The sequence below is a fragment of the Lepidochelys kempii genome, chromosome 1 (assembly GCF_965140265.1).
Source record: "Lepidochelys kempii isolate rLepKem1 chromosome 1, rLepKem1.hap2, whole genome shotgun sequence".
Lineage (NCBI taxonomy): Eukaryota > Metazoa > Chordata > Testudines > Cheloniidae > Lepidochelys > Lepidochelys kempii.
Genome location: NC_133256.1, coordinates 205846205 through 205872471, shown reverse-complemented (window position 1 = coordinate 205872471; position 26267 = coordinate 205846205). Strand labels below are relative to the sequence as shown.

Here is a 26267-nt window from a genome sequence, read left to right as displayed (position 1 = left end):
CTTACAAGCTGGATGTGTCGCTAACTGCTACACGTAGCAATTTCACACCCGCTACCGTGCAAGAAACTGCGATCTGGAGGCACCTGCTACAGCAGGCAGCAGTTTAAGACAATAGCCGTTTCTGACCACGGGCACGTCTCGAGAAGTGCTACCGGTAGCACATTCCTACTCGCCGGGCCGGCCGCGCCGCTTCCCCCGGGAGGCTCCGCGCAGGTGCCGGCTTCCGGGAGAGCCCCCGGCCCGCCTCTTTGCTCGAGGTCCTGGCGCGGCGCGGCGCGGCGCGATTTCCCCCGGAGGCTGCTGGGGTGGAGAGTCTGAGGGGGCCCCAGGGGCTCCCGCTGCACCGAGGTAAAGGCGAGGCGGGGGGCGGCATTGCAAAATAGTCACCGTGCCCCCGGGGCCGGGGGCTGGGCAGCCCCTCAGAGAGCAGACACGGGGCTGGCGCTCCCCAGACCGGGCCGGGGCTGCGGGGTGGCTGAGCTGGGTTGCGCCGGGGCTGCGAGCGGGGACTGGGCCGGGCCCTGCTCACGCCGCGCGGCCTCGGCGCTCCTGGGTAAGTTGCGCTCTGGGGTTGGGGGCGGGCGGCCTGTGAGAGGGGCCGGACCCAGCCACTACCCCCCGCCAGTTCACAGCGCGGGGCAGGCAGGAGCAGAGCACCCCCGGCACCCCCCGAGAGTGTCCCAGTCACTGCCCCCCGGCAGCACCCCCTGTGCCCCCGAGAATGGCCCCTCTCCCCTGACAGCGCCTCGGGAGCCCCGCCCTCGGGAGCGCCCCTGTTCCCGCTCTGGGAGCGCCCCATACCCACTCCTGAGAGTGCGCCATACCCCCGCCCTAGGGTGCCCCCCCGCCCAACAGCGACACCGTGAGCGCGTCCCCTGTGCCTCCCCCAGGAAGGGTCCCGTACCCCATGCCCAACTGTGACCCCGGGAGATTCCCCCCACCCATACCGCCTTGCCTGACAGCACCCCACCCGACAGGAATGCCGCCAGACAGCCCTTGTACCCCTGCCATCCAATAACGATGCTGCGAGAGCAGCCTCATATCCCGGCTTGATAGTGCCCTGGCTGTACCCCCCATCCAAGAGCGCCTCCCATGCCCCCTTAGAGCATTTTCAACTCCCTTGCCGAGAACACCCCCCCCCCCCGTGCCTCCTGATAATGCTCCCCTAACCCCCACCTGGTAGTGATGGCAGAGGAGTGCCACTGTGCCCCCTGAGAGCACCTCCTGTGCACTTGAAAGCAACACCGTGAGAGCAACCCTGTATCCCGATAGTGATACCATGAGAGTGCTCCCCATAGCTCCCCCCAAAAAGTACCTCCCATACATCCTGCCCAAAAGTGCCCCATATACTCAGAGTACCCCATGTACCCCCACCCAACAGTGATGCTGCGAGAGTGACCCCCACATCCCCTACCTGACAGTGGCACCACGAGAGTGCCTGTCCTCCCCGAGAGCACCCCCATTTCCCCCACCTGGCGGAGATGCTGTTAAAATGTCCCCCACACTTGCCCTGGGATGCTTGGAGACGGTTGCTAGAGCAGGCTCTATCCATGCTGTGAGAGGGGTTCTCTCGGGGCCATGCTGGCAGCCGTGGCACTCTTTCTACATAAATTGCATGGATTGGATTTTATTTTCATTCCATAATCTGAATTTCAGAAGATGTCCAACCCACAGGAGCAGCAGCGACAGTTTGGAATTATGTCCGAAATCCCTGGTGAGGTCAGGGGCCTAGCCAGAACTAGGTGCCCATTGTGCACAGAGCTCTTCTTGGCCCCCAAAATCCTGCCCTGCCTACACACGTTTTGCATGGCCTGTCTTGAACAGCTGGAACCCTTTTCAGTGCTCGGCTTCCAGGCGGAGGATTCTGACTTAACCTCAGATGGATCATGGCTCCAAGATCATAATCAACCGCCGCTCAGCGTCCTTTGTCCTGTCTGTGACACAGAGGTGGATTTGCCACCCGGCGGCATTAATGACTTGACCACTGACCACCTGGCCATGAATGAGGTGCTACTGGAGACCCTGCAGGCGCAAGGCCCAGGAATGCTGTGTGACCTCTGTGTGGATGGGGAAGCTGTGAAGCACTGTCCTACCTGCAAAGCCAATCTCTGCCACTTCTGCTGCCACGCTCACAGGTATGGGAGGAAGCACCAGAGGCAGAGAGCAGACGTGTAATCAAGCCCTTCCAGACATGAAGACTCCATTGCTGTTTCTGGCCTTACACAACCATATGTAATATATATACGGTGCCATCTGTCCACCTATGCATGGTAACCCCTTAGGCCAGAAGTGTCCACTTAGGTGTTTGGTGTCTGATCTGAGCCTGATTTTTTGGAACCTGTTGAGCACCCACCACTCTAAAGGAAGTGAATGGGAGTTGTGGTTGCTCAGCATCCTTGGAGTCAGGCCCTGGATGTCTGAGGTGGGTTCCCAAATATCGAAACACCCAAATTAGTGAACAATTGTGAAAGTTGTACGGTGCCTCGCCCATTGTGGCCACGGCTGTCAGGAACCTGCCCACACATTCTCTTCCTCCTCATAGCCAAGGTGGGGACAAACAACAGAGTGGACCATGTGGGAGAGCTGTGCTCATCTACCTAGGCTGATCTGGTTCAGAGGCACCATCCGCCAGTCAATAAGTCCAAACTTTTGGGGGATGCTCCAACAGATATTGGTTTATTTTACATTTAAATGAATGTAGCACAGCAGAAAAATAAGAGATTGACAGCCCTGGAGACTGAAACCTGCTGTTCCCAGAGCAGGTATAGCCAGGGCAGGGGCAGTGCAAACTCCCTGCTTCTTATCCAGCCCTGTCCTGGAGAGACCCCAGCTCGAGAGGAGAGAGGGCAGTTCAGCCTCCATTGGGGCCTGTCTATTGAGGTTGCCTGCAAAGAGGCAATTTTTAAAGCAATAATTGTTTGTGTGTATGTTTTAAAGTTACTTCTGTGTGAATTTGAGAACTGGTGTGGAAAATTTCAGCCCCAGAGGAGAAAAGGGTAGTGTTGTGCAAGTCCTGATGTTAGCTTAACTACAGGGCTTACTTCCAGTCAACTCAGTCCATGTACCCTCTGGGTGCCCACAAACATTCATGAACATATCCTCACCGTGCCCTGCAAGCCAGGCAGCCAGTAGCTGTAACACAAGCAAATTTCCCTTTGCTTTGCAGCATTTAAGGCAGTTGTAGAATGAAGCTGCGGTAGAGTGAGCGAAAACTGAAGAGGTGTCAGCAGGGGGGAAGAGAGATGTTTCCAGGTGAGGTTTGAAAAGAGCCAAGAGGTGATGAGGCAGAAGTACAGGGTGGCTGCTACAGATGTAGGTGCTGCAGAGGAGGTTCTTGCATCAACAGTGGTGTGACTGTGTGAGGAGACAAAGAAGTGCAGTGCTAGGGGAGAAAAGAGATGAGATCTGTGAGGCCAGCTGGAACATGTATGTACATGGTTGGTGGGGACTGGAAAAGGACCAGTTTAGAGCCATTCTGGCAGCTCTAGACTGGCCAGGGAAGTCCACTGTGCTGGAGTAGCGCTCTGGGCCTGTTTCCTCCTTGTTTAGTGCCCTCCAACATTGCCAGAACGTTTCAAAGTGTCTTTTGCACTACCAAGAATCAGGCTAGATTCTCTACTGCGTCGCCAACATGTAGACACTTACACCTTTGCAACAGGATCTTGATTCCCAGTCGCCCTGCACTTTGTACAATCAGTTACACCAGGGCAAAATGTTACTATTTCTACATGGGTAACCTCTTACACCCAGTTTGTCTACACAAGATACTGGACAGCAAGGAATTGAGCTCCAGAACAGCAGCTTTTCATACTGATATAAATAGCCATCCAAGGTGCAAGGCAGTAGAGATTCTAGCCTAAGGGGCCTGACTCCAGTCTCATCTTCTGATATCACTTGTACACTGGGGTCACTCCATTAATATCAGTGAAGCTGCTCCCGATCTACACTGGTGTGAGATCAGGCCCAAGGAGGACCACTGGGAACTGGGTCATAGGGCGCCAATGGAGTTTTGTGAAGATGGGAGTGCTGTTGCCATGCTTCTTGGTATTACCGGTGAGGGATTTCAGCAGAGGTGACATCCAGGGGGTGTTACAGAAATGCACAAGGTAGCTGTGCAGACATAACACAAGTAAGAGGAAGAGAAGAGTTCAAAGAATGAGGCAAAAGGAGAAGTCTGAGAGCGCCCTGCTCTGCCCTGTGGTGGTTTTGTGGGGCTCGGGTGGTGCAAAGCAGCTCTCAAGCTATCCTATTGTCTCTTGCAGGATTTCCCCTGCATTGGAGAATCCTTGGCTGGTATAGAGCCACCTTAGCATCTCCTACCCCTCCTCAGACACTCACAGCCATTGGTGTAGGGGGTATGGCTAGGACTCCGTAATGCCCTATGGATCCCCCAGCTGCTAAATGTCCCCTGGGGGCTGTTGGCAGGCAGCGTAAAATAGAACAACATTGAGACTGCTTTGCCATGTGTTTGGTACTGGCCTGGCAGCTGGATAGCCCCGGGAGCTTTCTACCATGCCCCCACCTCAGCTGTGCTAAGCAGCCACAAACCCTGAGCCTAGAAGGGAGATGGCATTTGGATTTAAGAATATTTAGTATGTTACCATAGGTCCTTATTTGACTCTTGCCTGGTCCTGATCTCCCATCTCCCTGTCAAGGGTATACAAGTTTGTGTTTGAGTGAATAAAAGGCAGGTAAAAAGAGCCAGATTGACAGGTAAGGAGCCTGAGATCCCCTAGTCGTCCACGGAAGAGGCAGTGGCTGAGCAAACTTATCCATGCTGCTGCCCGCCAGCCCTCACCTGGTGGCACCCACCACCTTCCTGCTGCACTCATCACAGTGGGTTCTGGGGTCATTGCAGCTATCCTGCTTCTGTCAGGCTCTGTAAGGAGAGACTACCTGCACCAATGGTAAAAAGAAAAGGAGTACTTGTGGCACCTTAGAGACTAACCAATTTATTTGAGCATGAGCTTTCGTGAGCTACAGCTCACTTCTCACGAAAGCTCATGCTCAAATAAATTGGTTAGTCTCTAAGGTGCCACAAGTACTCCTTTTCTTTTTGCGAATACAGACTAACACGGCTGTTCCTCTGAAACCTGCACCAATGGTGTGACAGTTACCCCCCTGGTCCTCATATAACATTCTCCCATCTGAGAACAGCATTGCCAGCATGCAGGGAGCCAGAGAGCAGCTAATAATTAGCACAAAGTGAAGGCAGGTTGCAGATGATGTCATCTTTCATATGGAGGTGTGACTCAAGGAGATTAAAGATCTCATCATGTAACATCGCCATCTACTGAATCAGGCTGGAGTATCATATGTTGTGGCTTGTGGTCCATGAAGGTCACAATGTGAGGGGGTCATTGACTGCTCTGTAGGAATCTGCGAGTCACATGTTGCAAGCCCAGGTTTATCTCTTATACTTCCTTCTAGGAGACAGAAGAGAACAGCTTCCCATGCTGTGGTGGATCTAGAGGACCTGAAGGGCTACAGCCGGACTGAGAAGCCAATTCTGTGCCCTTCCCACCCTTCAGAGGACCTGACGCTGTTCTGTGAGCAGTGTGAGCAGCCTGTGTGCCGGGATTGTGTGGTGGGCAAGCACCGGCAGCATCCATATGCCTTTACTGCCAATGTCATCCACAAGCATGGAGATTCCATGCGGGACCTCCTCAAGAGCACCCAACTGCACGTGGACACCCTAGAAGGGGCCCTACGCCATATTGAAGGAGTCAGCAGTGCCATCTGCAATCGTGTGGAGGCAGTGGCTGGGGAGATCCGCACATTTGCAGATGGATACATAAGGGCTATTGAAGAACACCGGGACCAGCTGCTGAAGCAGCTGGAAGGCTTGAAGGTGCAGAAGGAGACCCTGTTGCACTTACAGAAGGCACAGCTGGAGCAGCTACTGATGGACATGAGGACTGGGGTGGAGTTCACTGAGCGCCTGCTGACCAGTGGCTCAGACTTGGAGATCCTTATCACCAAGGGGGTGGTGGCGAGCCGGCTGAGAAAGCTGAACAAAGTGGATTATAGCATCCACCCTGGAGTGGAAGATGGGATCCAGTTCTCTCCCCATGAGAAGGCTGGCCAGTGCTGTGGCTATGAGGTTTTTGGGACCATTCTCTATAAGGCAGTTGATCCAGCCAAGTGTGTCCTGCAAGGGGAAGGTATGGGGACAACTTGATTCTGATTGACCAATGATAAAAGTGGGGGGGATTAGGGTGAACCCTAAAAAACCCTATTATAGATGTCATTCCTTAACTGAAGGGCTGCATAACCACCCTGGGGGCAGCCCTGGAGACCAAAGACCATAGTTTATCTAGGATAGGTGCAGAGCATGCAATAGTAGGTCAAACTTCTTTACCATTGCTTCTTGTCATTGTCCCTCATCTCTGAACTGGATAGACCAACTCTGGCTGAGCAAGTAGTTCGGTCTCCAGGGTACAGATAGTCCTTGGCCTCTGCTGAAACTGACCACAAGTGGGGACCAGTTAGTACATATTGTAATGTAGACAACTGTCCACCAAGAACTTTGTGAGACTGTCAGATGCATTTCATACAGGCCACTGAGCATCTGTCAGATAGAACTAACTTTGGGTCACTCATAGCCTGGGCTAGATTTAAGAAGAAAGGTTCCGTGTCCCATTCAGCCACTTCCGTATTGACTGCAGATGGAAGTGTGGCCTGCCAGGATGACAGTTCCCAGTATGCAATGCTCTGTCTTGATCGGAGTAGAAGGTCACATTGCACAATGGGACATAACATCTGCAATCCCTGCCTCCATGTTAAAGATGGGGAAGGGGGCTGTACTCGGCCCTGGATAGCAGTTAAGCTATCACTATCCTATAGGTTTACTTCACTGTACATCTCTAGTGTCACTACTTTTTAAAAGAAGAAATAACCGCTATTACGTTTCCTGAAGGAAACTGGTGATCATTCTACACTGGTAAGTCTGGGGTTGTGTTCTTTAGTCTAGGATCCCCTGGCCTCTGAGCTGTAACAAGTGAACTCTTTCAGGGAAAGGGAGGGAAAGAACCATGGCTGTCCCAGCCCTTTGCAGTCAAAAAGCCACTCGTGTGCAAGGCCAGCATCCTATAGAGGCAGCTCACCCCAAAAGCCCTCGTCTCTGTTGCAGCCCCTTTACACCAACAATGGCCCTAAGGGACTGGAAAACCAATGGAACCGGCTCTTGGAGAATATCTCCATCTCAGGAGAAAATCCTGCTTCTGTAGAGCAGTGGAATGGCTCTGTATCCCGCCCTGCCATGCAGGGGCAGGGTGTATATTGGGGGTGTAGCTGGGTAAGGGGATGAGACTGGAGTGTCCTTGCACTCTGGCTCTTTTCAGCTGTCACAATGTTTGCTTCGGAGCTGAGCCTAAATTAGAGCAATGCTTGTTCTGAGGACTGAAACAATCGCCAGCCCAATTCACAAACCAAGGGACTGCAAAGGGGCATACAGCCCACTTCTGAGCTGCACCTTCCAATCAGGGCACGCTTGCCATCTGTGGGAGGGCTTGGCCAGCAGGACACTAAAAATGTGTTTGGTTTTACTTTTCATGGAAGGGGCTCAGCGAAGGGGAACCTTGTAAAATCCTGGTTAGACAGAGTGAAGTACAATGGGGAGGTTGGGAGTTGGAAAGCTGCTGGCTGATGTCAAGCCAGCAGCTGTATGGAACAGTAAGGGACAGTTTGCTCTATCTTTCAGATCTCCACAGTGCCCGTCAGAATCAGCTGGCCAGCTTTACTCTGCTGTGTAATGACACATCGGGAGAGCAGATGGGTAGAGGTGGAGAGCCCATCTGGGTCACTATCATCCACAAAGACAAGAAGGACTGGTTGGTACTTTCCGTGGGATGACCAGAATGGTTTTGTTTGCCTTCTGTCTTGCTTTAAAATCTCTGCTACACACTTTCTTAGCCCCTGTCTCTATGTACCTCCATGTTTGCATTCCCCTGTAAGTAAAGAGCTTCCATGGGCAGGCCAGGATTTACAGAGAGAATGACATAATGGTGCTTCACCCAAGAGCTGTGGGCCCAAGTACAGCCCTGGGGTTAAATATGACCTTATGGAGGTCTAAAACAGAGCTACCTCCTCATGATTTTATCACAATATATGGGCATTTTTAAAGGCATAGTGGGTGTAAATCACTCTGATCTGGCAGCATTTTACATCTACTGCACACTGGGTGTTTGCACATGATCCAAGGCAACAGAGAATGAGGACTTTTGTTTCTGTTAACACCTATTTAAATTAAATGAGTGATTAACATTTTGTATACAAGATGCCTTTGTTAAAGCATCAGTAATCTATGTCCTTCAGTTAAGGTGACTGAGCTCAAAGGAAGCTTGGAAGTCTTCCATGAAAATCAGGGAAGCCGAAACTTGCCATTCTAGGTATTACTAAGGCAAAAACACAAGCAAAAGAATTTCTTTTGAAAGATGCTTTGAGGCCATCTTTTGTATCAAAAAGCAGCAAGAAAGGACACAAGCCCAATTTAAAAAAAGCTTTTGCAGGTCACCTTTAAGAATGTAATCTGTTCCATTTTATGAAAGTTAGGTACAAGCAAGGGCAAGTTGCCAACATGGCCATTGTTTTGGTGCCCTGATGTAGAAGAGAACATAATGCTAAAGTTCTCTGTTATAAGGAAGAATAAAATAATTTAGCATTCAGGACTCCAGCTTTTGCCATATATAGTCTGATGTGGGGTTTATGCCTTGGTACAGAGCAACACCACAACAGTTGCAGCATAGTCAAAAATCAGATAAAGGATAGGGAAACAACACTATATACATAGCTATCTGTTGATCAAGGAGCATTGTCAGAGGACATGTCTCCAGTCCTTCCTCCTGCACTCTGCACCATTCAGGATGAATGAGATGTGTATGCCACAATGCTTAGAGGGGAGTAATTTTGTCTGGGGACAGAGATGGATGAAGTCACATTAGCTTGGTTTCTCATTTCTGTGTATATATGATCACTTCATCCACTGCTGAAATCCAGTCAGCCCTAGGGTGAGACGTAACAGCTATGTAGTAACATAAAGCAACACTTATAACACAGTTTATGACAGGAAGTGAGGTAGGCGACTGTATTCAGTTGAACCAATAGGGGAAAACCAAACCAAGATTTCAGAAAGATTATAAACGGTCATGCTTCAGGGCACAATCAATTCTAATTAATGGTGGTTAGGAAGAAATTTTCCCCCGGGCAGGCTGTTCCATAATTGTCTGCTGCTGGGTTTCTTGCACCTTCCTTTAAAGCAGAACAGTACTGGCCACTAGTAGAGACAGGCTACTGGACTAGTTGGAGCACAGGTGTGATTGCGTATCGCAGTTCCTATGTGACTACCTCGTGATTTCACTGGGATTTTCACCACCCTGGTTCCCTGTGAAACCGGAATTGGGTTAATTTCATAAAGGGACAGCCTGCCAGTAATGATCAAAAATAGGGTCACAATGTTAAAGATGAGAGTCATAGCCCACATCTTGATTCTTAAGTTAGGTGACTCAGCCCTCTGCCCTTCTTGTCCCTGCTGCTTCCTAACTGGCTTTTCTGCAAGCAGCTACTCTTTGAGACAGAGGCCTGGTCTATACTACAGAGTTAGGTCAATGTAAGGTGGCTTACAGCAACCTAATTATGTCAGTGAACACACTACAGTTTTGCTCCTGCCGATGTAAGTGCCCTACTATAATGACTCCATTTCCATGAGAGCCATAGGGCTTATGTCGGTGTAGTTGGGGTGATGGAGTGTCTGTGTAGACATTACCTTACTTACATCGGCTGTTGGCTAAACTTCTTGTCAATTCCGCGGCTCCATGCTAGTGCCATAAAATTGACAAGAAAACCGCTCACAGGGCTGTCACCCTGGGGCAGGTGGGGACTCCCCAGGCTCCCCACTACCAGCTGGGCTGCTGCCCAGGCTCCCTGTTTAGAGCCAGGCTGCCCCAGGGGTCCCAACTCCCTATTCCCAGCCAGGTTGCTGCCTGGCACCTCACTCCCCATTCCCCACTGGGAGCCCGAGTGCTGTCTAGGCTCCCTACTGGGAGCCCGGCAACCACCCAGGCTCTGCTTGTGGAGCTCCCCACTGAGGCAGCTGTCCCACTCCCAGCAGGGAGCCAAGAGCAGGGTGGGGACAGCCAGGCTCCTGGCAGGGAGTGGGAGCCGAGAGGGGGAGGAGCAGCTGGGTTCCTGACAAGGAGCTCCAAACAGAGCTGAGAGCCTGGGCTCTCAGCCCCGCACATTGCCTCTCTTAAGTCAGTGGAAGTGCTCTTGGTGAGGATGCGCACCACTGACAGAAGGAGGGCAGGGTGGACGTGACTCATCACAGTAAGTGGTGGCTGTAAGTCGAGCGAACATGAGTCCATTTATTTTGTAGTGTAGTTATGCCCTGAGAAGTGACACTGTGTCCAATGCGTCTTATCTTATGGGATAAGCTGCCTTTCCTTTTCTCTTGTATTTTTCCTCTTATCTCCTCTCTGTCTTTGTCCCCTCCCTTCCTTAGCTCCCTTCCCCAGTTCTTCTCCCACTCTCTCTCTTCTATGTTGAGATGGTAGTAGTAGTTGTAGGGTCTAATTCAAAGGTTTACTCTGGCTGCTTTGTGCCACTTCAGTGATTCAAAACAGCTGTAAACCAGATTAACTGCAGAGTGTCACAAAGCAGCAAGAGTGTACCAGTTTAACTGGGCCCATATGTCTCATGAATGATGCACTGCCAGCACTCAGACATCAGATGCAAATAGAGTTGCTAGCAATCCCACTGAGACAGCATGTGCCTTGCTGTCCCAGGTGCTGGGGGGCAGTTATGCAGAGTGAAATGATCCTTACAAGATCATGGTCTGAGAAAATTAATAGATTCAGAGTTTTCAAGACCAGAAAGGACCATTGTGATCATTTAGTCTGAGCTCCTGTACAATGCAGGCCATAGAACTTCCCTAAAATAATTCCTAGAGCATATCATTTGGAAAAGTATCCAATCTTGATTTAAAAATTGTCAGTGATAGAGACTCAACCACTATCCTTGTTAAATTGACTAATTAGTCTCACTTAAAAATTTGCACCTTATTTCCAGTCTGAATTTGTCTGCTTCAACTTCCAGCCATTGGATTGTGTTATATATTTCTCTGCGAGATTGAAGTGTTCTTTATTAAATATTTGTTGCCCATGTAGATTCTTACAGACTGTAATCGAATCACCCCTTAACCTTCTCTTTATTAAGATAAATAGATTGAGCTCTTTGAGTCTATCACTATCTGGCATGTTTTCTAATCCCCTAATCATTCTTGGGTCTCTTCTCTGAACCCTTTCCAGTTTAATCAACATCCTCCTTGAATTGGAGACATCAGAACTGGATATAGTATTCCAGCAGCAATTGCACCAGTGCCAAATATAGAGATAAAATAACCTCTACTCCTGCTCAATAATCCGTTGTTTAGGCATTCAAAGATTGCATTAGGCCTTTTTGCCACAGAGTCATACTGGGAGCTCACATTGAGCTAATTATCCACCACGACCTCCAAATCTTTTTCAGAGCCACTGCTTCCCCGGACAGAGTCCCCCATCCAGTAAGTATGGGCTACATTCTTTGTTCCTTAAGGTGTACATTTACATTTAGCTGTATTAAAACACATATTGTTTGCTTGTGCCAGTTTACTAAGCAATGCAGACCACTCTATATTAGTGACTTATCCTCTTCATTATTTACCCCTCCCCCAATTTTTGTGCCATCTGCAAACTTTATCAGTGATAATTTTATGTTTTCCTCCAGGTTATTAATAAAAATGTTACAGCGTAGGGTCAAGAACTGATCACGGCAGGACCTTGTTAGAAACACATCTGTTTGAGGGTGATTCCCTGTTTATAATTACATTTTGAGACCTATTAGTTAGCCTGTTTTTAATCCATTTAATGTGTGCCATGTTAATTTTACATCTTTCTCGTTTTTGTTCAAAATGTCATGTTGTACCAAGTCAAATGCCTTACAGAAGTCTAAATATATTACATCAATGCTATTACCTTTATCAAACTTGTAATTTCAACAAAAAAATGTCAAGTTAATTTGACAGAATCTGTTTTCCATAGATTCATGTTGGTTGGCATTAATTATATTACCCTCCTTTAATTCTTTATTAACCCAGTCCCATATCAGCTGCACCATTACCTTGCCTGAGATCACTGTCATATTGAAAAGCTTATAATCAACCATGTCATCCCATTTACAGTAACTTCTCGCTTAACGTTGTAGTTATGTTCCTGAAAAATGCGACTTTAAGCAAAAAGATGTTAAGCAAATCCAGTTTCCCCATAAGAATTAATGTAAATAGGGGGGATAGGTTCCAGGGAAATTTTTTTCACCAGACAAAAGACTATATATACACACACACAGTATAAGTTTTAAACAAACAATTTAATACTGGTACACAGCGATGATGATTGTGAAGCTTGGTTGAGGTGGTGAAGTCAGAGGGTGGGCTATTTCCCAGGGGATGCCTTACTGCTAAATGATGACCTAGCAGTTGGCTGAGCCTTCAAGGGTTAACTCGTTGTTAATGTAACCTCACACTCTACAAGGCAGCACAAATGGAGGGAGGGGAGACAGCATGGCAGACAGAGACACACACCCTGTGTGTGTGAGAGAGAGAGATGCACATTGCTCCTTTAAGTATGCTGACCCCACTCTTAAGTACACTGCCTTTTTAAGTTAATCAGCAAGCTGAGATGGCAGCTGCTGCCAGGAAGCTCCCTCCGTTCTGAGCCTTGTTGTGTGTCCCCCCTGCTCTATGGAAGATGGGGTAAGCGGGGTGGAGGAGCAGGGGGGAGGGGGACACCCTGATATTAGCCCCCCTCTTCCTCCACCCCCACAGCATGGAGGAGGCTCGGGGAGCAGCTCCAAGGCAGAGGGCAGGAGCAGCACATGGCAGTGGGGGGAGGGACAGCTGAACTGCCTGCAATATTGATAGCCTGCTGGGCAGCTGCTGCACAGGGAATTTAGGGGAGTGGGGAACTGATGGTGGGGCTGTGGGTCCACCCTGGTTCCAAGTCCCCACCAGCTCGCTGCAACGGGCTGCTCTTCCTGCAAGCAGTGGACAAAGCAGGCGGCTGCCAAACAACCTTATAAGGCACAACTTTAAACAAGCATGTTTCCTAATTGATCAGCAACGTAACAACATTAACTGGAACAACTTTAAGTGAGGAGTTACTGTACTCTTTTTTAAAATATTTAATATAATATTAAATATTAGCTTTCTTCCAGTCTTCTGGAACTTCCCTGATATTCCAAGACTTATTGAAAATCACCATTGATGGCCTAGCGAGCTCTTCGGCCAACTCTTTTAAACTCATGGATAGAGATTATCCAGACTTGCTGATTTAATGAGTAATGTCAGTGCTGATGTTCATTACATCCATGACTGAGTGGAACAGTGAATGCTTGTCAGGGAGAGGAGTGGTGTGGTGTCCTCGATGAAAGCTTCAGCTTTTCCATACTGGCTGTAGGTGATGTCTCCATCCCTGTTTTTGTCTCCTGTGTGGCCCATGTTGCCCATCACTGTTGTATCGAAGCACTGTGATGATACAGCTCTGAGCAGGGTTTTTTATTGTGAGAACTTGCAGTGGATACAGCTTGCAACATATGCACAATCTTTTGGACAGGCCCTGCTGCTTTCCAGGCTCACTAGTAAGAGTGAGAGCTGGCCTTTAGCCTTTGCTCGTAGGAACTGAAAAAGCTCAAGTTTTCCTTCTTAAGATCAAGAGCTTTGCCACTTCCTCTTGCATCCATGAAGTAAGAAAGAAGACTCCATCTGAAATCCAGATGATGCTCTGACATTGCACCTGTCTTCCTTCCTCTGCTACAGTATTTCTGCTTCTCCTCTTTCCATACTCACGGGGTTGTTGCAAATCATTGCAGTATAACTGATTTTCTTTGATCTTCTTGATATGGTACTGTGGCCTCTGATAGCAGGTATGTGTGTGAAATCTACAGCACATTCATCATCATTCAGGGGTCTTTTATACATGTACACTTTAGATCCCTGAACTGGGGCATGGGGTAAGAACCTTCCTATAAATCTAATTCACTAAATGATTACCTATTAGATCATTTTTTTACAAGTTACTGACCTTGCTTCCCTCTCTTTTTGTATTTATAGTATAATCAAGCCGAGCGTGTGTGATAAGAGGGATGGGACTTACCACATTTCCTACACCCCTGAGGAGCTGGGCACATATACTGTCTGCATCTGTGTTAAAGGGCAGCATGTACAGGTAGTCTTTCAACTTACTGTGATTGATGTAGCTCAGGGGTTCTCAAACTTCATTGCACCGCAACCCCCTTTTGACAAAAAAATTACTACACGACCCCAGGAGGGGAGACTAAAGCCTGAACCCGCCCGAGCCCCGCCGCCCCAGGCAGGGTGGCCAAACCCCAACCCCAAAGGCTTCTGTCTGGGTGGGGAGCCTGTAGCCTGAGCCCCGCTGCCCAGGGCTGAAGCCAAGGGCTGAAGCCAAAGCCTGAAGCCCCCAGGCGGCAGGTCTCGGGCTTGGGCTTACGCCCCAGGCAGTGGGGCTTGGGCTTTGGCTCTGGGCCCCAGCAAGTCTAACGCCAGCCCTGGCAACTCTATTAAAATGGGGTTGCAACCCACTTTGGGGCCCTGACCCACAGTCTGAGAACTGGCATAAGGGGCAAGGCAATAGTGAGTCAAGCCCAGTGAGCTATTCCCGTAGGTAATCCCTAAACCTCCTAACTCCCTCTGCCCTAACCACAGATGCTTTCTGCCTTCTCTATTATGTAATAGGCATTATTCCGTCAGTACTCCATCTGCATGCCCTGTTCTTCCCAGTGGAACTGAGGAACTTGACTCATCCCCTGCACCAGCTTCTTTCCCAATTCCCAGAGCACCTAGTTAAAATCATTCTCCCACTTGCTGGTCTCTCCCAATAAAGGAGCCTACTGGAGCCTCCTGGAAAGCACCCCAACTGTTATACCAATAAAATAATAACCAGCAGGATCTTATTAAAGGGGAAAAGGCAAAATGCCACATTGATTGTGAATACAGAAAGAATCATAGTAAGCAGTTAGTTATAGCTATAACATTCCATTCAATTTCATATTTATTCACACATTCATTCATACACACACACACACACACAGGTTCTGCAAGGTTGTTATCATAGTTACCAGCCTTAGAGTTGCTCATGCCAAGCCACTGTCCAGGTGGCCTGGACATGAGGAGGGAGCAGGGCCTTGTCAGATGCTCATCTGATGCTCCTGGAAGTTGGTTTGCAGAATCAGACCCCAAAGTTCTCACTTTCTAGAGTCCATTTTTAGAGGAATTTCTTTCTATGCCAGTCTATGGGAATTGCTTCATCATGCTGTTGCTGAATCAATCAGCAGATGGCATATTCCTGATGGCTCCATGCTGCCAGATGTTATCTTGTTCTTTGGTTCTCCCATTCCTGAGGCTGTTGGGTGGATTCCAGTCTGCCCCCCCCCCCGGGGGTCCTTTGGTTATTTCCACTTGACGCCTTCTTCAGCCGATGGACACTGGATTCTTAGGCTGGCACCTCCCTGATCATTCAATTATTATCCACACCAAGCATCCATCCACATACATCCTCTATCTCTATTTTAATCACAATTGTTAACAAACTGAGATGAATACAACAAAAGGGCGTGGAGTCTTTGGGTGCTGTTTCTGTTGTTACAGAGTATTGCTTTGAGAACAGACTCTGTCTTAGAATGTACTTTAACACAATTAGCAGCTTGCAAGGTTCACACATAGAGGGAGAGAAACAGTACCAAAAACCAAGAGACCTCTTAATTAGTAATACCCTAGAATTTAAACTATGGGGAATCAAACTCATTTGTGATTTTAGAACTTCTTTAATATGATCCAACATAATCCCCCTTTTGACACTAAGATTTATAATAGTCATTGTCACTTTCTATGTAGCCTATTCAAGAGAAGGTACTGTGAGGCAATTTGAGTTTGTGATTCCAGTTCATCCCACATACATGATCCAAGTGATGTATCTTTACTACAAGGTTCTGGGGCAACAGGCAAGGTGAGGCATACCCACTTTTGAGGAGTCCATTTGGTACAACCTCTAGTGTCCAATAGCTTCCCTCCCTCCCTCCCTCCCTCCCTAGCCCACTGGCTCAAGGTCCAGGGTAGTCAGAAGAATCCCATGTGTAATATGGGGAGTGGGCTAACCTTCAATACCTTTGCCTCCAAGGATTGTTGGTGTGCAATTTTGACAACAATTTCTCCCATTAACAACTCTGGTTTTACAATACTGGAAACGTATTGCATCCTTTCACATTGATAAGTGTCAAACAATGATCTCTTTCTTTGTTTTAACAAATGCATCAAACCCTTAATATTTCCCAATATGACCCAGAACATTTCCTGTTCCAAAGTAGCTAGGGCAAGTATCTGCATTTCAGTGCATCCCATAGCTATAGCTGTGTAGTTTCCTATTTCTAAATTTTTTCTTATGCATAAGCCATGTGGTAGTATTAAGCCACTGCCAAAGATTCCATCGGGCTTTTAGGTTACCCAGACCAATTTGGACCAAGTCTACATTGGCATGTACTTGTTTTTGTATCAGGCTGTCCTGTAGCTGGGACAGAGAGCTTAATTTATTTTTAATTACCTGCAGGTCTTCAGTATTTTTTTTATTTTGTTTTTAAACACACAACAGTGCTAGCAACAAGACAAAACATAGAACACAAAACACAATTTCTATTGTGACAGTAGATTCATGGTATTGGGTTGCTCTTCAGCTGGCATCAGCTCTTCCTGATTTTCTGAAAGACAAAAAGAACATGTTTCTACCCCTTTTTGGGGTGTCAGATTATTGCTTAAAATGTTTCTTTTGCAAATACCCTTGCTGATTGCAGGCAAAACAGAGGAATTACCCCCATATTTTCCTGTTTTTTGTTCTACAGGTGGGCCAGGTTTCAATGGCTTCTATCTTTTAAGGGTTATGGGGAAATTATCCCACTGTTTAGTCATTAGATCCATGAGGTGTGGTACCTCAGTTTTCCTTCTTATATAGCAGACCAAGTTTATAATGTTTTTCCTGCTGTGTTAAGCTTTAAGTTTATTTACAGGTAATAGCTGCGAAGCATCATTATCATATGACCTTAAAGGATTTTTTCAAAAATCATACACACTATACATTGCTACAGGGGTACTTATCATTAAATTTATTAAAGTTATCTTGTTATCCCATGCCTTTTATTTAGACAATTTATTTGCTGACCAGGTGTGTCCTTTATCTGCAGCTCCTTTGTGCTGCTAGTTCTTTCCTTCCTTTATCATTTAGGTAATTTGCATTTTCACAGAAGCTTCCTGCTTTTGCATTTAAAGCCATCAGCAGCTCAGAGACTCTATCTTAAAAGGGACACAATCAACTTTCACCAGAGTTTTGATCACTTTTAACTTCTGCTTCCAAAACACACAGCAATCTGAAAAAGAAAACCCAACCTATTGTGGCTCCCTTTGGAGCCCTAATAGCATTTTAATGAAGTAGCATGGTATATTTGCATTTCTTTTGCCCCTTCTACAATATACCCTGCACATGTTCTGGGGCAAATGCACATTCCTTCCATAGTTTAACTTCTATAACATTATCCATATCAATTTTTACATAAGGTGTAACTATTTCTTTTTTTTTTTTTTTTGCTTACAGAGTTTTCATGTACCTTTATCAAAGTGACAGTCTGATTACTCAGAGCCATTTTAAGGCTCAGTGTTTGTAACATTGCTTCTTTTTGTTTTCTGCACCTCACTCCTGCTGTTGCTTCAGAGGGGCACTGTCTTTTTAAATTATTATTATTTATTTATTTACTACAGCTCTCATCTGCTAATTTGTTACAAAACCAAACAAACAAAAACCAAACAAACGAACAAAAAGAATCCAGAATTTTTTTTTCTATTCTCCTGATTTTGACTGCCCTGCTGCAGCCACAACTTAAAAACATTTTAAATTTTGTAAAGCGTTGAGTTACCTTTTAAGGGTTAATGCCAAATCCCAAAGCCAAACAACACTAATTACCTGTGTCTAGCAAAAAGGTCGGTCAGTTTTGCAACTTTGAATTAAAGAGTCAAATGGATTTTTAGTGGCATTATTGAAAACAAAAACAATTGATCCTTAGAACTTTACATATTTACACACGCACAGATAGATACATACACATTTTCTTTTCCTTAACATCCCTTCCACACTGCTCTGTTTTTTACATCTTACATTCCCTTTATACATTTGAGGCAATTAAGTTCCAATAGAACTCACTTCTGTTCTTTTAGCAAATTTGACTAAATTGTCCAGTCAAATTATTTTAATCAGAGAGTTTATTTTTGCCTGGCTAATTTACAGACATTCCTTTGGCAAAGGGCCCATTTTTCCTTCAGAATGGCTGCAAAGAAACCAAGAATGCTCTTTCTCCAACACTTTTCCTTTTTAACATTTTCACAAAGTTTAGCTGCTTAATTCCCTCCAGCCTCTGTAGAGTTAACTTTTTCACTCTCTTTTCACTATTCGACATTGGTGAGGCCTCATCTGGAGTACTGTGTCCAGTTTTGGGCCCCACACTACAAGAAGGATGTGGATAAATTGGAGAGAGTCCAGCGAAGGGCAACAAAAATGATTAGGGATCTGGAACACATGACTTATGAGGAGAGACTGAGGGAACTGGGATTGTTTAGTCTGCAGAAGAGAAGAATGAGGGGGGATTTGATAGCTGCTTTCAACCACCTGAGAGGTGGTTCCAGAGATGATGGTTCTAGACTATTCTTAGTGGTAGAAGAGGACAGGACAAGGAGTAATGGTCTCAAGTTGCAGTGGGGGAGGTTTAGGTTGGATATTAGGAAAAACTTTTTCACTAAGAGGGTGGTGAAACACTGGAATGCGTTACCTAGGGAGGTGGTAGAATCTCCTTCCTTAGAAGTTTTTAAGGTCAGGCTTGACAAAGCCCTGGCTGGGATGATTTAATTGGGGATTGGTCCTGCTTTGAGCAGGGGGTTGGACTAGATGACCTCCTGAGGTCCCTTCCAACCCTGATATTCTATGATTCTGTGATTCTCTTTGTAATTATGCCTGGGGGTGCCGTACATAGGACCTTCTCCCCCTTCACCTGCTGTAATGGCTGCTACCTGTTTAGAGGCAAAGCCCAATTTTTGTCTCAGACTCTTAATTAGTGATTCACAATTACTATGATTTGCAGGTGCTCTGCCCTACTTCAAGGTTAATTTCTTTACCATACCTTGGAGCACACGATTCTCTCTTTCACTTTTCTCAGAGGCTTTAGCTTGGTCTGCCAGGAATCTTTCTCTCTTTTTTGTATTCCTGGAGTGCCTCTTTCACTATTTTCAGCTGACTTTGGGTATTTGTAGCCAGCACCTTCCAATTGTCTGCTCCCTTTTCTGTTTGTGCCTTTTCCTCTTTACATGAAGACAAGCGGAGGTAAGAATCCTTACATGCCTCCCACAACAACCAAATTGCTGCTGCATCTCTTTTGGCAGCACTAGAAGGTTTGTATATGAGGATATACTGAGCCAATCTATCCTCTAGGTCCAAAATAGTGCAGACATCAGCTAGGGCTTGTTTAGTCCAAGGACTGTGCCCAAATTTTTGAAGGATTTGTTTAAAAGGTGTAATTTTTTTTTAACGAAAGGCGAGGCTGGAGCGCCTTTTGGCTTCATTCCTCCCTCTCCACCTGCTTTACCCTGTGTTTTCTTTAACATTCTAACAAATTTTTAACTTCTCTGTCACTCCTGATTTTATTCAGCGAGTGGCTTCTTTGTCTCCCCTGGTTTTACTCAGCGGGTGACACAGCTTAGATTCCCTGAACCTGCTACTCTTTATTTCAGTGAGTAGCTTAGCCTGGCCCGTGGACCTTCTTGCTGCCCCTGATACCTCAGTGAACAATAGGACTTAGGTTTAGCTTAATCGTAGCTTAATCATACAATCATAGATTTTAAGGTCAGAAGGGACCATTATGATCATCTAGTCTGACCTCCTGCACAATGCAGGCCACAGAATCTCACCCAACAACTCTATATTCTTTCCCCTCCTACCTTCCCGGAGGCCAGCAGGTCTGGTCAGCCTGCTTTCCCCTCCTACCTTCCCGGAGGCCAGCAGGTCTGGTCAGCCTGCTTTCCCCTGCTACCTTCCCGGAGGCCAGCAGGTCTGGTCAGCCTGCTTTCCCCTGCTACCTTCCCGGAGGCCAGCAGGTCTGGTCAGCCTGCTTTCCCCTGCTACCTTCCCGGAGGCCAGCAGGTCTGGTTAACCTAATAGAAATGCCTAGCTCAATAGAGCTGGCGGTGTGCACACCAATATTTACAATAACTGAGGTTTTTTACCAATATTCCCCCTTTCGCAATTCTCCATCAAAATGTTATACCAAAAAAATAATAACCAGCAGGATCTTATTAAAGGGGAAAAGGCAAAATGCCACATTTATTGTAAATACAGAAAGAATCATAGTAAGCAGTTAGTTATAGCTATAACATTCCATTCAATTTCATATTTATTCACACATTCATTCATACAAACACACACACACAGGTTCTGCAAGGTTGTTATCATAGTTACCAGCCTTAGAGTTGCTCATGCCAAGCCACTGTCCAGGTGGCCTGGACATGAGGAGGGAGCAGGGCCTTGTCAGATGCTCATCTGATGCTCCTGGAAGTTGGTTTGCAGAGTCAGACCCCAAAGTTCTCACTTTCTAGAGTCCATTTTTATAGGAATTTCTTCCTATGCCAGTCTATGGGAATTGCTTCATCATGCTGTTGCTGAATCAGTCAGCAGATGGCACATTCCTGACGGCTCCGTGCTGCCAGATGTTATCTTGTTCTTTGGTTCTCCCATTCTTGAGGCTGTTGGGTGGATTCCAGTCTGCCCCCCCGGGGGTCCTCTGGTTATTTCCACTTGACGCCTTCTTCAGCCGATGGACACTGGATCTTAGGCTGGCACCTCCCTGATCATTCAGTTATTATCCACACCAAGCATCCATCCACATACATCCTCTATCTCTCTTTTAATCACAATTGTTAACAAAGCGAGATGAATACAACAAAAGGGCGGGGAATCTCTGGGTGCTGTTTCTGGTGTTACAGAGTATTGCTTTGAGTCTCTTTCTGTGTGAATTGCTTTGAGAACAGACTCTGTCTTAGAATGTACTAACAAAATTAGCAGCGTGCAAGTTTCACACATAGAGGGAGAGAAACAGTACCAAAAACCAAGAGACCTCTTAATTAGTAATACCCTGGAATTTAAACTATGGGGAATCAAACTCATTTGTGATTTTAGAACTTCTCTATGATCCAACACAACCCTGGCCCTTCCAACTTTGCTGCAGCCTGCTTTGACCCCTCTCAGAACTCCCATGATACTCAAGCTCCCCGCTGATCTATTGCACCTCCCCGCTGCTGATTCCCTGGTCTGCCTCCTGCTGCCCACTCAGCCCTGGCTGATTCGCTTTATAATTATCTACCCATTATCACTACCAAGTTTTTAATTGCCTTTTGTGAGGGATTTTGTCAAAGGGATTTTGAAAGCCCAAACAAAAGGGTTATCAGTTCTCCTTTATCTGCTATTTTGGCTTGCTCAAAACATTCTACTAGATTGCAGAAGCTGGGTTTTCGTTTGTGGAAGTCATGCTGGTTTTTCCCTTTCACATCTTGTTCCTCTAGCACAGTGGTTCTCAAACTTTTTTTTTCGCAGACCACTTGAAAATTGCTGAGGGTCTCAGCGGACCACTTAATGATCTTTCCAAATGTTCTTTGTACTGTTAGCTAACTATTGTAAAGTGCTTTGGATAAAAGCGCTATATAAAAAAATTAAGTTTTTTTGTTCTAAAAATAAAAGCATACAACTCATATACATAATCTTATCTTTCTAATGCGATGGATGTGCCCTCTCTTGCCCACCACCGCAGCTCCTGAGCTGGGGTTGGGAAGGGGAGGGGTCTCTCCCTTTCTCCTCCACCACAGCAGCCCCTGAGCTGGGTCTGGGAAGAAGGGGGGGTCTCTCCCCTGCCATAGCAGCTACAGAGCTGAGGCTGGGAAGGAGGGTCATCTCTCCCCAGCAGCCACAGCCCTAGAGCTCGGGAAAGTTGCCTCTTTCTCTGGCTGCCACATCCCTGCACATTCCAAATTCCCCCCACCCCCTCTTCTCACCCCACTACCCTCTACCAGCTACCCCCTATTTCCCCAAGGCCACCACCTCACCTTACATGTGCATCTTCTCCAGGATCCAGGCACCTAATTAGTGGAGCCACGCCTGCGCGGCTCCACTAATTGGATGGGTGGTCCTTCATTCTCTTGTGTGCAGCCACCCATGCACACACCTTAGAGGGAACTATCCGCGGACCACCTGAATGGAGCTCATGACCACTGGTGGTCCGCGGACCACAGTTTGAGAACCTCTGCTCTAGCAGATTTGGTATTAAAGTCAGGTTCACTAGTCTGTAATTGCTAGCATCACCCTAGTTAAAATTTTGCTACTTTTGACACCCTCCAGTGCCCTACTACGGTAGCAGGGTATGCTGGGCACACAATTGCCTCTCTGTTCTCTTCTGCTCTGCAGGGATCACCATTTACTCTGACTGTGAAGAACAAATTCCGCAGACACCAGGGTGTGTTTCATTGCTGCACGTTCTGCTCCAGCGGAGGCCAGAAAGCCGCTCGCTGCGCTTGCAGTGGGACCATGCCAGGTGAGCTTTTACTAAGGCCCAGATCCTCATAGATTCCAAGGCCAGAAGGGACCATTGTGATCATCTAGTCTGACTTCCTGTGTAACACAGGCCACAGAGCAGATCTTTTAGAAATAATTCCTAGAGCAGATCTTTGAGAAAAACATCCAGTCTCGATTTAAAAATGGCCAATGATGGAGAATCCACCATGACCCTTGGTAAACTGTTGTCAGGGACCACAGGTCTTGAACATTGGTCCACAGGGCTCTTAGGCACCAGTAAGTTCAGACATGCCACCCAGTGACTGCTAACAGTCACCAGAACTAGAAGCTGAACTCTGACAGAGGACTCCAGGCCTGGGATGTGACTGGTGGAACTCTGGGGGTCCTGACTGGGTCCTTGCTTGTATTTAAACTGCACAGGAACAGGAAGTTGTCCATGCAACTGGGTTGGCTCTGCTTAAGATTATTTTTCTTGTACTACCTGCTTCTATTGCCTGACTCTGATCTCCTGGTAACCTGACCCTGCCTGTCTCCTGGCACCTAACTGTCAGTTTGCCCTGTGGCCTATCTCGGACTCTTATCTCCTAGTATCTGACCTTGCCTGGCTCCCAACTCCCGCTCTGACCATTAGGTCAGACCGCCCATCTCCTGGTCATGACAGTTGTCCCAAATGTGTGCTTATATTTTCTGTCTGAATTTGTCTAGCTTCAACTTCCAGCCACTGGATCATGTTATACTTTTCTCTGCTAGGCTGAAGAGCCCATTTTTGAATATTTGTTCCCCATGTAGATACTCAAAGGTATTCTGGTACCTAACTCCGACTGAAATCGAAGCAGGTCTCCCAAAACTGTTTGAGCCAAGAGCATTTGCCACATCCCCTCCCCTCTCACGTAGCACTGTGTTTATAATCACTATGGGCCCACTTCAGCCACGGCATACACGTCAGAGTGCCACTGGTCAGCAGGAGCGTGAGTACATATTGTCTGGTAGAATCGTGCCATGACCAAGGGATGGAGAAAGTGCAAACAGCTCTGTTCAGACAGAATTTTCAAAATATTCAGCTTCTCTTGACCTTGTGGGGCTGGAACGCTCTGAGCTCTGGCTCTATCCATGATCCCTGGGGCCTCTTGAGAACATTCTTTCAAAGTTCAGCTTGGTCACTCATTTCATCAGAGCTGGTTTCCATGGCCCTGCACAAGACTCATGCTTGTCTTTGTACGGTTTGCCTGTTGTCAAAGTAGAAATGACTTCTTCCATCCCCCATACCTGACCTGTAGCCAGCTCTGGCAGGAGCACACTTCCTATCCGTGAGGTCCAGGGGGTGGTACAGGCTGGCACGGTGGGATTCAGCAGAGCTAAGGTTCATGATACATCACAGGCAGTGCGAAGAGTATGAACAAGAAGGCGCACGTTTCTTAACAGTGGGGGTTGTCACAGTTCTACAGGATATGTGCTACCCCCCAGTCTCTTGGAGGAACCCTATCAGTGTGCCAGATCCCCAAGGGTCCCCACTCTTCCTGAAGAGTAGGCCCTGCAGTCTCACCGCCTCTTAGGCTGAGCCTCTGGGCTCCAGCGCTCCCTCTTCTCACCGTAAGCTCTGCTCAGCAAGTCCAGCTGAGATAGACTCCTGGTACAGACTGGTACACACATTAGGGACTAATGTACCACAGCCAGTATTTGCAGTCACACCCCAAACAGCGTTTTCAAAGCAGAATAGGATTTATTAGCCAGCTGGAACAAAGCAGGGGAAGTCCTTAGGTTAGCACGACGCAATAAAGGTTAAAGCATAATCCATTTTGGTCAAGCCAGAGCAATTGACCAGCCAAGCTGTAGAGAGTTCCATTTCCAGGCTCGCTCTCTCTCTCTCTCTCACTTCCTCAGTCAGTTCCAGTAGAGAGCTCCCAGCTTCTTCCAGAAACTACCTCTTTATTCCTGCTGGACTCATCTGTCCTTTGTTCTCCAGGCAGGGCCGCACACAGTTCACAGCACTCCTGGCTGGAGCTTCCTGCTATTGAGTTTCAAATCATGAGTCACTGGAGCTTGCATTTTCTCTCTAGACCCCTTGTTGATCTGAGTCAGTTTCAGCCACTGCGTTAATAACTATTCCAGCAGTTCTCAAACTGTGGGTTGGGACCCTGTTTTAATGGGGTCACCAAGGCTGGCATTAGACTTGCTAGGGCCCAGGGCTGAAGCCTGAGCCCTACCACGCTGCGCCAAAGCCCACAGCCCCCTGCCCAGAGCGGTGGGGCTCAGATTATAGGCCCCCCCCGCCCGGGGCTGCAACCCCTGGGCTTTGGCTTTGGCCTCCTTGCCTGGGGCGATGGGGCTCGGGTGGGCTCCTGGGGTCGTGTAGTAATTTTTGTTGTCAGAAGGGGATCGCAGTGCAGTGAAGTTTGAGAACCGCTGCTCTATTCATTCCACCGGGGGTGGGGGACACACACCTTTGTCTCTTAATCTGCCCTGAGAACAAACTTAATCCTCTCTTTTCCCCTCCCCCTCAGTGGATAGCAATGCAACATATGGGGGGAAACTGAGGCACCCATAGGACTCATAAAAATATTTTTAAAATTTCCATTTAATCACAGGAGTAATATAAACCACTGGAACAGTTTACATGGGCCGTGGTGGATTCTCCATCAATAGCAATTTTTGATGTTTGTTTAAAAAATCTTCTCTAGGAATTATTTTGGGGCAGTTCCTTGGCCTGTGTTATACAGGAGGTCAGACTAGATTATCACAATGGTCCCTTCTGGCCTTAGACTCTATTAATCTATTAATAGCTTTTTGTTGGGGATTACTAGGGTGGTCACCCCGTGTTTTGTCCCTATTTGTTTGAAGGATTCTGGCCCTGCCAGCCCAAAGCAGGAATACCTCATTGTGTGTGCCATGCCCTCTCAACAGGGCTCTCTCTGGCTGTCAGCCAGCTGTGAGTCGGGAGCACACTCAGGAAGTCACTAGCAGCTGGAACTGTCTCTATATGCTATTTTCAGCAATGCTAATGTTGTTTCTCCTCTATCCTTGTGACGGGTAGGTGGGTACCAAGGCTGTGGTCATGGTCACAAAGGTCACCCCGGCTGTCCCCACTGGTCCTGCTGTGGCAGAGCAATTGAAAACTCTGAATGCTCAGCTGTGCCGCCTGGTGAAAACTTGCAGAGAAGCTTGCTCAAAACGGTGGCTCTCTGACTGGTGGGTAGAGTCTCCTAGAGCTGCGGGGTCTCCGCTGGCTGGGACTCAGGCCTAAACCAACAGAAGTGCAGGGACTGTCACGTGGTCCTCATTGCCAGGGAGCACCTTACCGAGATACAGAGCTGCTGTGTGGGCTGGGAAGGGAGACATGTTAAAATAAAAATGTGCCTTATATTCCATCCTGGGGCTGTGTGAGACCAGTTATTTCATGTACGGTCGGGGGAGCCCTGGGAGTCATGTCACTGACTTCTGCACAGTGAGGAGAGACTGAGGAATTCCACAGTCAGTCTCTAAACTCCATGCCTGGGAGAACAGGCTCAGAGAGGAGATAGCACAAACAGCCACCTCCTAGAGGGTCAAGACACATCTTGTTCCATGGGGTCAATG

The 26267-nt window shown here is 47.4% G+C and overlaps 1 protein-coding gene across 1 annotated transcript; it reads left to right on the top strand.

Annotated features, from left to right (window-relative positions):
* Positions 1 to 259: 259 nt before the first annotated feature.
* TRIM45 (tripartite motif containing 45) lies at positions 260 to 26059 on the top strand. The gene is made up of 7 exons (XM_073309954.1): positions 260 to 348; positions 1657 to 2135; positions 5431 to 6164; positions 7703 to 7832; positions 14141 to 14255; positions 22587 to 22713; positions 25726 to 26059. The coding sequence occupies exons 2-7, from the start codon at positions 1660 to 1662 to the stop codon at positions 25875 to 25877; spliced, it is 1734 nt and encodes a 577-aa protein (XP_073166055.1). The 5' UTR covers positions 260 to 348; positions 1657 to 1659; the 3' UTR covers positions 25878 to 26059.
* The last annotated feature ends 208 nt before the right edge of the window (positions 26060 to 26267 follow it).